General features: G+C 33.6%; 2 protein-coding genes across 2 annotated transcripts; one reads left to right on the plus strand and one right to left on the minus strand.

Moving 5' to 3' along the window:
* Nucleotides 1-6,300: 6,300 nt before the first annotated feature.
* On the plus strand, nt 6,301-7,044 carry LOC122403058. The gene is made up of 2 exons (XM_043406339.1): nt 6,301-6,537; nt 6,630-7,044. Exons 1-2 carry the CDS (start codon nt 6,348-6,350, stop codon nt 6,866-6,868), a joined length of 429 nt encoding a protein of 142 aa, XP_043262274.1. The 5' UTR covers nt 6,301-6,347; the 3' UTR covers nt 6,869-7,044.
* A 1,891-nt stretch (nt 7,045-8,935) lies between these two features.
* LOC122403042 (globin-like) lies at nt 8,936-15,603 on the minus strand. Its single transcript, XM_043406323.1, has 3 exons — nt 15,113-15,603; nt 13,286-13,511; nt 8,936-9,729 (listed from the first exon to the last, which is right to left on the minus strand). The coding sequence occupies exons 1-3, from the start codon at nt 15,265-15,267 to the stop codon at nt 9,562-9,564; spliced, it is 549 nt and encodes a 182-aa protein (XP_043262258.1). The 5' UTR covers nt 15,268-15,603; the 3' UTR covers nt 8,936-9,561.
* Between the last annotated feature and the right edge of the window lie 842 nt (nt 15,604-16,445).

Below are 16,445 nucleotides of genomic sequence, written 5' to 3' on the forward strand. Positions count from 1 at the left end.
TTCCAGGATTTTAATGTTTCAAACGGCAAACAACGTGTATTTTAGTGGAGAATATGTAGAAATTCTAACAATATTGAAAAAGTTGTTCCTTGACACCGTAAAGTGAGAAAAACCCCCTAAAATTGATCCAGTTTTCAAACGGCCATAACTCCTACAATAGTAAATGGATTTGATTGAAATTTTTTTCTAAAGTAGAGCTCATGGGTACCTACAAAAGAGTATTAAACAACTTTTCCGTACAGTGCCAACCAAATTTATCAAAAATGAAACATGAATTTTTAAGAAAAATCGACGGAGGTTGGGTGCTTAAATTTTTCGACGAAAAAAAAAATTTCAAATTATTCTGGAAAAATTATTTTTGATTACAGGGGTCAATTATAATTATTTTTGGTGAATACATATACACCTGAAATCCTGCGCATTTTCGAGAAAAAAATTCAGAAAGAAGGCCAAATTTTTCGGCGCAATTGGAAAATTTCAAATCGTTCCAAAAAAATTATTTTTGGTTGCAGGGGTCAATTACAATGATTTTTGGTGAATACACATACATCCGAAATCCTACGCATTTTCGAAAAAAAAATTCAGAAAGAAGGCCAAATTTTTCGGCGCATTTGAAAAATTCCAAATCGTTCCAAAAAAATTATTTTTGGTTGCAGGGGTCAATTATAACTATTTTTTGTGAATAGACATACTCCCGAAATCTTACGCACTTTCGAGAAAAAAATTCAGAACGGTGCGTAAATTTTACGACGGAAAAAAAAATTTCAAATCGTTCTGGAAAAATTATTTTTGGTTGCAGGAATCAATTGCAATCATTTTTGGTCGATAGAGATATCCTCGAAATCTTACCCACTTTCGAGAAAAAAATTCAAAAATGTATGAAATTTTTCGACAAAATGAAAAAATTTCTAATCGTTCTGGAAAAATTATTTTCGTTTGCAGGGGTCAATTACAATCATTTTTGGTGAATAGACATACATCTGTAATCCTATATATTCTCGAGAAAAAAATTCCTGACCAAAAATCTAATGTGAGGCTAGAAATGCACCCCCAAAACATGCAAATATTTAAAATGCCATAACTTTTGAACGGATTGGGATATTTTAATGTTCCAAACGGCAAACAACGCGTATTTTGCTGAAGAATATGTAGAAATTCTAAAAATATTCGAAGAGTTGTTCCTTAACTCCGTAATGTGACAAAAAGCCCATAAAAATACACCAATATTCAAACGGCCATAACTCCTACAATAATGAATGGATTTGATTGAAATTTTTTCCTGGAGTTAGAGCACATGGGTACCTACAAAAAAGTATTAAACAACTTTTCCGTACAGTGCCAACCAAATTTATTAAAAATAAAAAACGAATTTTTAAGAAAAATCGACAGGTAGCCCCCCTTTTTCGGCGAAATTGAAAAATTCCAAATCGTTCCAAAAAAATTATTTTCGGTTGCAGGGGTCAATTATAATCATTTTTGGTGAACACACATATCCCTGAAATCCTACGCATTTTCGAGGAAAAAATTCAGAAAGGAGGTCAAATTTTTCGACAAAATTAAAATATTTCAAATCGTTCTGGAAAAATTATTTTTAGTTAAGGTGGTCGATTACAATCATTTTTGGTGAACACACATATCCCTGAAATCCTACGCATTTTCGAGGAAAAAAATTCAGAAAGGGGCCTTTGGTGCCTTTTTGCGACGAAATTGAAAAGTTTCAAATCATTCTGGAAAAAATATTTTCGGTTGCGAGGGTCAATTACAATCATTTTTGGTCGATAGACATACCCCAAAAATCCTAACCATATTCGAGAAAAAAATTCCTTACCGAAAATATAATGTCAGACCAGAAATGGCACTCGAAAATTTCTTGCGTATCTTTAAAACATCATAACTCCTGAACAGATTGGACAATTTTAATGTTTCAAACGGCAAACAACGTGTATTTTGATGAAGAATATGTAGAAATTCTAACAATATTGAAAAAGTTGTTCCTTGACCCCGTAATGTTACAAAAACTCCATAAAAATGGTCCAATTTTCAAACAGCCATAATTCCTGCAATAGTGAATATATTTCAATGATACTTTTTTCTGAAGTAGAGCTCATGGGTGCTTACAGAAAAGTATTAAACAACTTTTCTGTAGAGCGTCATACAAAGTTACTAAAAACAAAAACAAATTTTGTAGGAAAATCGACAGGTGCCTTTTTTCGACAAAATTAAAATATTTCAAATCGTTCTGGAAAAATTATTTTTAGTTGAGGTGGTCGATTACAATCATTTTTGGTGAACACACATATCCCTGAAATCCTACGCATTTTCGAGGAAAAAAATTCAGAAAGGGGCCTTTGGTGCCTTTTTGCGACGAAATTGAAAAGTTTCAAATCATTCTGGAAAAAATATTTTCGTTTGCGAGGGTCAATTACAATCATTTTTGGTCGATAGACATACCCCCAAAATCCTAACCATATTCGAGAAAAAAATTCCTTACCGAAAATATAATGTCAGACCAGAAATGGCACTCGAAAATTTCTTGCGTATCTTTGAAACATCATAACTCCTGAACAGATTGGACAATTTTAATGTTTCAAACGGCAAACAACGTGTATTTTGATGAAGAATATGTAGAAATTCTAACAATATTGAAAAAGTTGTTCCTTGACCCCGTAATGTTACAAAAACTCCATAAAAATGGTCCAATTTTCAAACAGCCATAATTCCTGCAATAGTGAATATATTTCAATGATACTTTTTTCTGAAGTAGAGCTCATGGGTGCTTACAGAAAAGTATTAAACAACTTTTCTGTAGAGCGTCATACAAAGTTACTAAAAACAAAAACAAATTTTGTAGGAAAATCGACAGGTGCCTTTTTTCGACAAAATTAAAATATTTCAAATCGTTCTGGAAAAATTATTTTTAGTTGAGGTGGTCGATTACAATCATTTTTGGTGAACACACATATCCCTGAAATCCTACGCATTTTCGAGGAAAAAAATTCAGAAAGGGGCCTTTGGTGCCTTTTTGCGACGATATTGAAAAGTTTCAAATCATTCTGGAAAAAATATTTTCGGTTGCGAGGATCAATTACAATCATTTTTGGTCGATAGACATACCCCAAAAATCCTAACCATATTCGAGAAAAAAATTCCTTACCGAAAATATAATGTCAGACCAGAAATGGCACTCGAAAATTTCTTGCGTATCTTTAAAACATCATAACTCCTGAACAGATTGGACAATTTTAATGTTTCAAACGGCAAACAACGTGTATTTTGATGAAGAATATGTAGAAATTCTAACAATATTGAAAAAGTTGTTCCTTGACCCCGTAATGTTACAAAAACTCCATAAAAATGGATCAATTTTCAAACAGCCATAATTCCTGCAATAGTGAATATATTTCAATGATACTTTTTTCTGAAGTAGAGCTCATGGGTGCTTACAGAAAAGTATTAAACAACTTTTCTGTAGAGCGTCATACAAAGTTACTAAAAACAAAAACAAATTTTGTAGGAAAATCGACAGGTGCCTTTTTTCGACAAAATTAAAATATTTCAAATCGTTCTGGAAAAATTATTTTTAGTTGAGGTGGTCGATTACAATCATTTTTGGTGAACACACATATCCCTGAAATCCTACGCATTTTCGAGGAAAAAAATTCAGAAAGGGGCCTTTGGTGCCTTTTTGCGACGATATTGAAAAGTTTCAAATCATTCTGGAAAAAATATTTTCGGTTGCGAGGATCAATTACAATCATTTTTGGTCGATAGACATACCCCAAAAATCCTAACCATATTCGAGAAAAAAATTCCTTACCGAAAATATAATGTCAGACCAGAAATGGCACTCGAAAATTTCTTGCGTATCTTTAAAACATCATAACTCCTGAACAGATTGGACAATTTTAATGTTTCAAACGGCAAACAACGTGTATTTTGATGAAGAATATGTAGAAATTCTAACAATATTGAAAAAGTTGTTCCTTGACCCCGTAATGTTACAAAAACTCCATAAAAATGGTCCAATTTTCAAACAGCCATAATTCCTGCAATAGTGAATATATTTCAATGATACTTTTTTCTGAAGTAGAGCTCATGGGTGCTTACAGAAAAGTATTAAACAACTTTTCTGTAGAGCGTCATACAAAGTTACTAAAAACAAAAACAAATTTTGTAGGAAAATCGACAGGTGCCTTTTTTCGACAAAATTAAAATATTTCAAATCGTTCTGGAAAAATTATTTTTAGTTGAGGTGGTCGATTACAATCATTTTTGGTGAACACACATATCCCTGAAATCCTACGCATTTTCGAGGAAAAAAATTCAGAAAGGGGCCTTTGGTGCCTTTTTGCGACGAAATTAAAAAGTTTCAAATCATTCTGGAAAAAATATTTTCGGTTGCGAGGGTCAATTACAATCATTTTTGGTCGATAGACATACCCCAAAAATCCTAACCATATTCGAGAAAAAAATTCCTTACCGAAAATATAATGTCAGACCAGAAATGGCACTCGAAAATTTCTTGCGTATCTTTAAAACATCATAACTCCTGAACAGATTGGACAATTTTAATGTTTCAAACGGCAAACAACGTGTATTTTGATGAAGAATATGTAGAAATTCTAACAATATTGAAAAAGTTGTTCCTTGACCCCGTAATGTTACAAAAACTCCATAAAAATGGTCCAATTTTCAAACAGCCATAATTCCTGCAATAGTGAATATATTTCAATGATACTTTTTCTGAAGTAGAGCTCATGGGTGCTTACAGAAAAGTATTAAACAACTTTTCTGTAGAGCGTCATACAAAGTTACTAAAAACAAAAACAAATTTTGTAGGAAAATCGACAGGTGCCTTTTTTCGACAAAATTAAAATATTTCAAATCGTTCTGGAAAAATTATTTTTAGTTGAGGTGGTCGATTACAATCATTTTTGGTGAACACACATATCCCTGAAATCCTACGCATTTTTGAGGAAAAAAATTCAGAAAGGGGCCTTTGGTGCCTTTTTGCGACGAAATTGAAAAGTTTCAAATCATTCTGGAAAAAATATTTTCGTTTGCGAGGGTCAATTACAATCATTTTTGGTCGATAGACATACCCCCAAAATCCTAACCATATTCGAGAAAAAAATTCCTTACCGAAAATATAATGTCAGACCAGAAATGGCACTCGAAAATTTCTTGCGTATCTTTGAAACATCATAACTCCTGAACAGATTGGACAATTTTAATGTTTCAAACGGCAAACAACGTGTATTTTGATGAAGAATATGTAGAAATTCTAACAATATTGAAAAAGTTGTTCCTTGACCCCGTAATGTTACAAAAACTCCATAAAAATGGTCCAATTTTCAAACAGCCATAATTCCTGCAATAGTGAATATATTTCAATGATACTTTTTTCTGAAGTAGAGCTCATGGGTGCTTACAGAAAAGTATTAAACAACTTTTCTGTAGAGCGTCATACAAAGTTACTAAAAACAAAAACAAATTTTGTAGGAAAATCGACAGGTGCCTTTTTTCGACAAAATTAAAATATTTCAAATCGTTCTGGAAAAATTATTTTTAGTTGAGGTGGTCGATTACAATCATTTTTGACGAATAGACATATCCCCGAATTCCTACACATTTTCGAGAAAAAAATTCAGTAAGGGGCCTAAATTTTTCGAGGAAAAAAAATCTTTCTTTCTTTTTTTAATAGTCACAATATAATCAGGGGATCTTAATACGTGTATTTCTGCTAAAAAAAATTTTCGAAATTTTTCTTTCATTATCACTAGATTTACGGAAGCCGTCAATTTGGCGGATGTTCGATTCCATATTTAAAATTGAAGAACGCGTAAATATTAGTTTTTAACAACTTATGTTTTTGATTGATGCAATGGCATGATTACATATTCTAATAAAAAGAAGAATCGTATTGTAAGGTAATCGTCAACATGAAAGGTATCAATAAACACATATACATCAATGCCTGTAAATCTAGTGTTACGTTACTTTCCTTATACCTTACGTAGGTCGGAAAGTAAAAATGCTGGCGCAGTCGAGACTTGGAATCGTATGTCGATTATCGCGAGATCGTATATCAGATATTACAAGAACAAGAAGGAAAGGCTCACACTACCGTTCTTTATCGATTTCCCGATGTTGTGCGAATACCGAGCTCACGTACACGTGGCTCATGCATTAGTATATGCCTGCTATCCCCACCATTCCGTTAGACGCTAAGGAAGTTCGTCGTCACTATCGTCGATTTCGATGCACTCAATCAAGCCCGGTCTGGCCACACTGATTATGCCAGATTTGGTTACACTGAGGGGCGCATCGTTCCTAAGAGGTTAACGATGCGCGAACGGTACGCGTCTCTGTGTTTTCTAATCATCTTATCGCAACACGTAGCGCTTGGTACGATCGACGTTAACGTAAACGAGCTGGAATATTTGGCAGCGCGACTCAATCCGTTCGAGTGTCGACGCTTAATTGCTGCTCTCCATTACACGAGTTACGAATTACCGAACAGCTTGGCAGCAGCTGGTAAATTAAATTTCAACCCTCGTCAGTTGCTGTGATCGATTGGCGAACGTTTCCACGTTTATGAACAGGTTTTCCATTATTTTAAAACACAGTACGCGACGTGGACGACGAGATCCCTTGTATTCGTCACCTGATCCACTGGAATGGTTCTCCAGCAGAGGGCAGGGGCAACACCCACGAAGCCCTGACTCACAGGCTGCGTCAGATTAATCGAAGCGACCTGGCGGATTGGTTAGGGAAATCTGCGTTCGCGCAATTGGGGAAAGACCTCGACAGAGCGGTCGCGAATGCGTTCGATAAGATCGAGAAAGAAGAAACGGAGCATTCGTGAGTAGATACAGTCAGTCCCACAAGTATTCGTACCCTCGTTGTTTGCAAGAGAAATTTCTTCAAATCGACGAATGCATTTAAAGTTTTGCGATGAATTTTTTAGGGTGTACTTCCGAAAAGGACATACCTCCAATCTTACGTATTTTGTCGTGCTGATGACGAGCATGATAGTGAAAATTGGCGCAAATTGAATTTCCATAACGAAAACCATAAAAAAACTATAAAAATAGTTTTTTTTATTTACTTCCGTAAATAATGAGAATTTTGAATAATACTTCAGATAAAAGTTGTAGATCCCATCAAAATACACATTTTATGCCCTATTGATTTTTGTCATAAAGATAGTACTTTCTGAGAAAAATGGTTTTGAATCGAATACCCTTTATTTTTTAGTTTTCGTGTGATAATTTCACTTTAATTTGTTTTTTTTTTATTGCAAACTATTTTTAGTTTTCATGATATTGTTCTATTCGCTTTGTTTTCGTTTTTTAGAACAAACAGGTTTATTTTTTAGTTTCTATGAGGTTGCTTTATTTAACAGTTTAAGTTTAGGTTTAGGTCTGTTAAAATTGAGGTTAAAAATCCAATGATACAGAAAACACGTGGGCGAGGGAGGAGCATTGCTGTATCTCTTTATAGATTTCTGGTGGATGAGGTATATGAAGTTTTGAACATTTAAAATCGTTTTTCTCAAAAACTATTGTCTGTATGACAAAAATCAATAGGACATAAAATGTGTATTTTGACGTGGGCTTCAACTTTTATCTGAAGGGTTTTTCAAAATTCTCGTTATTTACGGAAGTAAATAAAAAAACCATGATTTTTATGTTTTGAGTATTTAATATCGTTTTTCTCAAAAACTATTGTCTATATGACAAAAATCAATAGAACACAAAATGTGTATTTTGATGAGGTCTACAATTTTTATCTGAAGTATTTTTCAAAATTCCTATTATTTAAAGAAGTAAATAAAAATACCACGATTTTTATGTTTTGAGCATTTGATATCGTTTTTTTCAAAAACTATTGTCTGTATGACAAAAATCAATACAACATAAAATATGTATTTTGATGAAGTTTTCAACTTTTATTTGAAGTGTTTTTCAAAATTTCTATTATTTACTGAAGTAAATAAAAAAATCATGATTTTTATGTTTCGAGCATTTAATATCGTTTTTCTCAAAAACTATTGTCTGTAGGACAAAAATCAATAGGATATAGATTGTGTATTTTGATAAGGTTTTCAACTTTTATCTGAAGAGCTTTTCAAAATTCCCATTATTTACGAAAGTAAATTAAAAAACCATGATTTTTATGTTTTGAGCATTTGATATTGATTTTCTGAAAAACTATTGTCTGTGTGACAAAAATCAACACGACATAAAGTGTGTATTTTGATGAGGTCTACAACTTTTATCTGAAGTGTTTTTCAAAATTCCCATTATTTACGGAAGTAAATAAAAATACCATGATTTTTATGTTTTGAGCATTTGATATTGATTTTCTGAAAAACTATTGTCTGTATGACAAAACTCAATACGACCTAAAATGTGTACTTTGACGAGGTCTACAACTTTTATCTGAAATGTTTTTCAAAATTCCCATTATTTACGGAAGTAAATAAAAATACCATGATTTTCATGTTTTGAGTATTTGATATCGTTTTTTTCAAAAACTATTGTCTGTATGACAAAAATCAACATGACATAAAGTGTATATTTTGATGAGGTCTTCAACTTTTATCTGAAGAGCTTTTCAAAATTTCTATTATTTACTGAAGTAAATAAAAAAACCATGATTTTTATGTTTCGAGCATTTAATATCGTTTTTCTCAAAAACTATTGTCTGTATGACAAAAATCAATAGGACATAAAATGTGTATTTTGACGTGGTCTTCAACTTTTATCTGAAGGGTTTTTCAAAATTCTCGTTATTTACGGAAGTAAATAAAAAAACCATGATTTTCATGTTTCAAGCATTTGATATCGTTTTTTTCAAAAACTATTGTCTGTATGACAAAAATCAATAGAAAATAAAATATGTATTTTGATGAGGTTTTCAATTTTCATCTGAAGTGTTTTTCAAAATTCCTATTATTTACGGAAGTAAATAGAAAAACTATGATTTCTATGGTTTTTGTAGCAAAAAGTTTATTGCAAAATCTTACACGCATCGTTTGATTTGAACAAATTTCTCCTACAAGCAACGTAGGTCGAATACTTATGTGATTAACTGTATTTTCCCGTAAATAACTAATCCCAATCGAATGACAATCATTGCGACTGCAGTTTTCCTATAACACTCGAGCCCAGCGACGTTTACGAAGAAGAAAAAGATCCTTGGGCACAAATCGATATCGTTCTCCTGGCGATTTTACTCGGTTTATTCGGAACATTGGTAGCACTGATCTGCGCCACGATTTTCCACAGAATCAAACACCGTTTTCGCAAAACCAAATACAAGTAAACACCACCGAAGGAGTTGCATTCCATCAGTTTGTTTTCTATGATGTAGGAAAGAGAGGTTAGAAAATTTAATTACATGTGTTTAACGCGATAGAAAATTGAACCATAAAGAATCAGTCGACGAAAAGGGAAAAGCAGAGGGAAAGAAAAATAGGATGAAAGAGAGCCCTGAGAGCAGCGATGAAATCACTGATACCACTCGAGTGGATAGCGAAACGGAGACAGATCTTCACTGAGATTGATTATGTTCTCCATCATGGGGCACGCCGTTCTCCATTCCTTCGAATATTTTTGAAAATGCCACGTCGATCGTCTTATCCCAAGCAGCTTCCACTTCGGCGGAAAATTTCGTTTTTAAGGCATCTTTCATTACTTTCATCATCACGCCTTTTAAATCCTGAAATGTACAATAATATAATATTGTCGCGTTATGTATAATAAGAAGATAGATATATATCTGTTGCGACAGATTTTATCAATATTTATCTAATGGAAATGTTTGATTAGATTAACGAAGAACGTTGATAGTTGTCAATGTTGTTAGAGGATATACTATTGTATTGTATATACAGGGTGTTACGTTTAACCTCTTCACGCCCTTGGCCACATATGTGGACATTAGTTTTCTTTTCTTTTATAATTATAGTTACTGTCAATAATAAATAGACCTAAAAAAAGAAAAAAAAGAAAATTGTTCTTGAAGAGGTTAAGTGCGAATGAGGTATTGAAGGTATCAAAAAAGTGTTTTTAGAAAAGTTGATTTATTTAAAGGGACAAATTCGACGCCCTACTGCCTGTTAGGACTATCTGTTCCAACAGATTTTGTCAATATTTATCCAATGGAAATGTTCGATGAGAGTAATGACGAACGTTGATAGTTGTCAATGTTGTTAGAGGATATACTATTGTATTGTATATACAGGGTGTTACGTTTAACCTCTTCACGCCCTTGGCCACATATGTGGACATTAGTTTTCTTTTCTTTTATAATTATAGTTACTGTCAATAATAAATAGACCTAAAAAAAGAAAAAAAAGAAAATTGTTCTTGAAGAGGTTAAGTGCGAATGAGGTATTGAAGGTATCAAAAAAGTGATTTTAGAAAAGTTGATTTATTTAAAGGGGCAAATTCGACGACCTACTACCTGTTAGAACTATCTGTTCCAACAGATTTTATCAATATTTATTTAATGGAAATGTTCGATGAGAGTAATGGCGAACGTTGATAGTTGTCAATGTTGTTAGAGGATATACTATTGTATTGTATATACAGGGTGTTACGTTTAACCTCTTCACGCCCTTGGCCACATATGTGGACATTAGTTTTCTTTTCTTTTATAATTATAGTTACTGTCAATAATAAATAGACCTAAAAAAAGAAAAAAAAGAAAATTGTTCTTGAAGAGGGTAAGTGCGAATGAGGTATTGAAGGTATCAAAAAAGTGATTTGAGAAAAGTTGATTTATTTAAAGGGGCAAATTCGACGACCTACTACCTGTTAGGACTATCTGTTCCAACAGATTTTGTCAATATTTATCCAATGGAAATGTTCGATGAGAGTAATGACGAACGTTGATAGTTGTCAATGTTGTTAGAGGATATACTATTGTATTGTATATACAGGGTGTTACGTTTAACCTCTTCACGCCCTTGGCCACATATGTGGACATTAGTTTTCTTTTCTTTTATAATTATAGTTACTGTCAATAATAAATAGACCTAAAAAAAGAAAAAAAAGAAAATTGTTCTTGAAGAGGGTAAGTGCGAATGAGGTATTGAAGGTATCAAAAAAGTGATTTGAGAAAAGTTGATTTATTTAAAGGGGCAAATTCGACGACCTACTACCTGTTAGGACTATCTGTTCCAACAGATTTTGTCAATATTTATCTAATGGAAATGTTCGATGAGAGTAATGACGAACGTTGATAGTTGTCAATGTTGTTAGAGGATATACTATTGTATTGTATATACAGGGTGTTACGTTTAACCTCTTCACGCCCTTGGCCACATATGTGGACATTAGTTTTCTTTTCTTTTATAATTATAGTTACTGTCAATAATAAATAGACCTAAAAAAGAAAAAAAAGAAAATTGTTCTTGAAGAGGGTAAGTGCGAATGAGGTATTGAAGGTATCAAAAAAGTGATTTGAGAAAAGTTGATTTATTTAAAGGGGCAAATTCGACGACCTACTACCTGTTAGGACTATCTGTTCCAACAGATTTTGTCAATATTTATCTAATGGAAATGTTCGATGAGAGTAATGACGAACGTTGATAGTTGTCAATGTTGTTAGAGGATATACTATTGTATTGTATATACAGGGTGTTACGTTTAACCTCTTCACGCCCTTGGCCACATATGTGGACATTAGTTTTCTTTTCTTTTATAATTATAGTTACTGTCAATAATAAATAGACCTAAAAAAAGAAAAAAAAGAAAATTGTTCTTGAAGAGGTTAAGTGCGAATGAGGTATTGAAGGTATCAAAAAAGTGATTTGAGAAAAGTTGATTTATTTAAAGGGGCAAATTCGACGACCTACTACCTGTTAGAACTATCTGTTCCAACAGATTTTATCAATATTTATTTAATGGAAATGTTCGATGAGAGTAATGGCGAACGTTGATAGTTGTCAATGTTGTTAGAAGATGTATATACCGGGTGTCCAGCCACCAATGGGAAAAACTGTAATGGAAAATTCTAGAAGCCAAAATAAGACGAAAATCAAGAATATCAATTTCTTGATTGACGCATCGTTAGAAAGTTATTAAAAAATTAAATTAAACTGGAAAAATTATTTTCGTTTGCAGTGGTCAATTATAATCATTTTTTGTTAATAGATATACTCCCAAAATCCTACGCAGTTTCGAGAAAAAAATTTGAGTAGGTGCTGAAATTTTTCCACAAAATTAAAAAATTTCAAATCGTTTTGGAAAAATTATTTTTGGTTTCATGCAAAATTTCATGCAAATGTTTAAAATGTCATAACTTCTGAACGGATTGGAGGATTTTAACGTTTCAAAAGGAAAATAACGCGTATTTTAGTGACGAATATGTAAAAATTCCAACAATATTCAAAAAGTTGCTCCTTGACACCGTAAAGTTACAAAAACCCCATAAAAATGGTCCAATTTTCAAACAGCCATAACTCCTGCAATAGCGAATATATTTCAATGATACTTTTTTCTGAAGTAGAGCTCATAGGTACCTACAAGAAAGTTTTAAACAACTTTTCTATACGGCGTCAAACAAAATTACTAAAAATCAAAAATGAATTTTGAAGGAAAATCGACAGGTGCCTTTTTCGACGAAATTGAAAAGTTTCAAATCATTCTGGAAAAATTATTTTCGGTTGTGGGGATCAGTTACAATAATTTTTGGTGAATAGACCTACCCTCGAAATTCTATCCACTTTCCAGAAAAAAATTCAAGAATGTATGAAATTTTTCGACAAAATTAAAAAATTTCAAATCGTTTTCGAAAAATTATCTACGGTTGCGGGAGACAATTACAAACATTTTTGGATGAATAGACCTACCTTCGAAATCCTATCCACTTTCGAGAAAAAAATTCAAGAATGTATGAAATTTTTTGACAAAATTAAAAAATTTCAAATCGTTTTGGAAAAATTATTTTTGGTTGTGGGGGTCAATTTCAATCATTCTTGGTGAACACACATACCCCCCCAAATCCTATCCACCTTCGAGAAAAAAATTCGTGTAGCTGAACAAATTTTATCAATAATTTTGTTAATTACTTTTTAACGAAGCCTCAATCAACAAATTGGTATTCTTGATTTTCGTCTTATTTTGGCTTCTAAAATCCCCCATCAAAATTTTTCCCAGGGGTGGTCGAACACCCTGTATATTTAACACACAGTGTTAAGTCTTTACCCTTCCACAATGGAACAAAGTATCCATTTTAATGGAGTAAAAAGAAAAGTAAATAAACTTACGATAAACTCTTGTCTACTTTGACCCCTTCTGCCGTGCCTTTGTCCAGTAGAAAGCAAAGTCTCATTCATCAGGCAAACGTCGTCCAACGCACAGAAAGCATTGTTTAGGGTGCTGATAATAAATTGGCAATGCGCTCTAAACTTGTTGTTAGTTGGTAATTCATCCACTGGTATATCCTTAAACGCGTGGAATACTTTCTGGTATTGTGGGTACTGCTTAAAATAACTGAAATAAATCACAAGTGATTATTTTTACCAATATACATTGTGCAAAATAAGTTCCCGGAATTTCTCACTTTCAAATCCCACAGTGCATTTATTGAAACAAATTTTTGTGTGTAAGTAGGCAACATTGTATTCAGTTGGTACGCTAAATTTGATCGCAATATGAGAACCAGTGTGTTCACGGCAGTTATTTACACCAGTCGATCTCGAGTGTGCTCTGCGATTTTTGCGATGGAAAGAACTGTCGAGCAAAGAATTTGCCTTAAATTTTGCGTTTCTAACGAAATTTCTTGCGTCGAAGCGTTAAAAATGTTGCAGAAAGCCTATGGTAAGTGGTGCTTATCAGAAACGCAAACATACGAATGGTGCAAGGCATTTAAAGAGGGCCGAGAAGAAGTGCAAGGTTTGCCGCGTGCCGGCCGACCAATGGTTTCGACCGACGAAAACATCGAAAAGATAAAAAAAATGATCATCGATAATCGTCGCCTGAGTGTTAGAGAGGTGGCTCATGAAGTGGAAATGCCCCACATATCCGTTCATAACATTTTAACTGAAGTTTTGGGCACGAGACGCGTCGCTGCACGACTTGTTCCGAAGGAGCTGAATCTTCTGCAAAAAGAACATCGAAAAGCAGTTGTTGAAGACATGATTTCACGAGCTTCTAGTGACTTTACCTTCACGAAACGCATCAGAACCGGTGACGAAACATGGGTTTATGAGTACGATACGCAAACAAGTCAACAATCTTCGGAATATCGCTTAGAAAATGAACCAAACCCTAAAAAACCTCGTCAAAGTCGCTCGAAAATGAAGGTGATGCTCACCGTTTTCTTTGATTATCGTGGTGTTGTTCATTCGGAATTCCTTCCAGATGGACAAACAGTAAATAAAGAATATTATTTGAGAGTCACGAGACGCTTGCATGAAAATATTCGTCGGAAACGGGCGGATGCGTGGAAAAACAATTCTTGGATTCTGCACCACGATAATGCTTCGTCGCACACATCGATCTTGGTACGCGAATTTTTGGCCATGAACTCAACAAATGTGATCGAACAAGCACCGTGTTCATCAGATATGGCCCCCTGTGACTTTTTCTTGTTTCCGAAACTCAAATTACCCCTTCGAGGATGGCGTTTAGAGTCGATAGAGGCCATACAAGAAAATATGCAGAAGGAGCTGAAGGCGCTACTTTCTTCAGCATTTAAAAAGTGTTTTGAATACAGATAGAAGCGTTGGCGTATGGGCATTGCTTCTGATGGGGCCTACTTTGAAGGCGACAAAATAAATTTCAAGGCGAGGTTAGGGTTTCGGGGGAATTAAGAAGGGGAAAAGGAGATGATGGGGGTAGGAGAAGGAATTAAAAGAGTAGAAAGGAGGGGAATAACTGGAGTAAGGAACAGGAGACAGGTGGAAGTAGGAAATAGAGAATTTAAAAATTAAAAAATAGAAGATAAATGGTGTTATTACGAAGCCGATAGTGTCAGTATCGCATCCAAAAAAATAGAAAATAAATTTGGATGACCAAGTTAGTTAATTAGAGTTTTATTTACAAATTCCAGGTACTTATTTTACATACTGTACATAAGTAGAAAATTTCACCTTGACATAATGGCGACGCCAGTATTAACAGAATCCGCATTGAGTATGCTCCAAGTTTCTTTTACGAGTCTCTTTTCCTTTCCTGTTAATCCGATGTTTGGATCAATGACGTCATCGTTGGGATGTCCGTAAAAATTACTTAATATGGAACCCATTTTGAAAATGTTTAATTACGAATTGATTCTCTTTAATTACAACTGTCGTGAAATTCTTGTGAATTCTCCGGTTTAGAGTATTATTATCACTGAATCACTGATCTTGCTGACTAGTTTTTCTATAGCGATCGAACGAAGCATTCCTTTCTAGACTGTTACTTGCACGACTGACTTGTCCAAGCGCCAACCATGACTCGAAACGCCTGACCGAAATGCAGAACGATAAGAGGATCTCATCCGTCATTTGGTCACGTAGTTCTCCTCTATCTCAAGTGAAATCGCAATAACCAGTTAGCTGTTACCGACGAGTATACTCGTCATGAAAAAAGTGCAAAATTTTGTGTTACGACGAGTATATTCGTCATGAGTAATAAGTAGCGACAATTTGCAGTTTGAATTGCAATTTTAGTGAAAACTAAAATCTATTCGTAAACTTGAAGACGTTTGAAATATTTTTAGACCCGTCGATATAAGAGGAACAAATAAAAGTTTATGAATAATTAATATAAAAAAGACCGCATATAGTATGAATTATTTTTCGTAAATGTATCGTTGTCTTTTATTAAGCATCACAGAAGCATATACGGAGTCATATATTGGTGTTCAATGTGCGAAGTTCCATTATACATTGTACCATGGTTTGCTCAATACCATTCTCTAACAGCACGTTAAAGTTAGAAATTGATTTTTCATGTTTTCTTTCGTTCGTATGCAAAATATTTATGTTAATTTAAGTAAATAAATAAATGTGGGTAATGAAATAAAAAAATAAAAGTCATTTTGTTACAATCTAATATCATATTACACGTATTTTGTGTTTGACGAGTATACTCGTTATCGATACATTACTGCGTCACAATTTAGATACGCATTTTCCAACGAGGTCGAAACAGTTAACTGGATTTGTAGTCAGGTTCTCGTAAGAATAGTACTCCCTTTTCAGACAACAATGTAAGCCAATGGGTCCTAGGTTTACGATAGGCAGGTTTACCCATCTGTTTCAACCGACTTTTTGTGGAAAACGAGGAAATGAACCTTTCTTTTAACTTCATTTTGAGAACATGACCTCGCAAAGTAAAATACATTGCAGAAGTCAAACTGAATAACAATGACAAAGACATTGGTCAAATTTCGATATTAAGGGGTGATACCACTGTAAAAACCTGAAATAAAGCGTT

This window comes from Colletes gigas, unplaced genomic scaffold (genome assembly GCF_013123115.1).
Source record: "Colletes gigas isolate AHSC1104 unplaced genomic scaffold, ASM1312311v1 Colletes_gigas_Sc00043, whole genome shotgun sequence".
In the NCBI taxonomy this organism is placed as follows: domain Eukaryota; kingdom Metazoa; phylum Arthropoda; class Insecta; order Hymenoptera; family Colletidae; genus Colletes; species Colletes gigas.

Bases quoted from the DNA above. Each gene is read 5' to 3' on its own strand.
- LOC122403058 (XM_043406339.1), top strand. From the start codon at position 6,348: ATGCGCGAACGGTACGCGTCTCTGTGTTTTCTAATCATCTTATCGCAA. The intron at 6,538-6,629 runs GTAAATTAAATT...TTTAAAACACAG, and splicing joins GAACAGCTTGGCAGCAGCTG to TACGCGACGTGGACGACGAG.
- LOC122403042 (XM_043406323.1), bottom strand. From the start codon at position 15,267: ATGGGTTCCATATTAAGTAATTTTTACGGACATCCCAACGATGACGTC. The intron at 13,512-15,112 runs GTGAAATTTTCT...GATTTATTTCAG, and splicing joins GGCGTCGCCATTATGTCAAG to TTATTTTAAGCAGTACCCAC. The intron at 9,730-13,285 runs GTAAGTTTATTT...TGTACATTTCAG, and splicing joins AAAGTAGACAAGAGTTTATC to GATTTAAAAGGCGTGATGAT.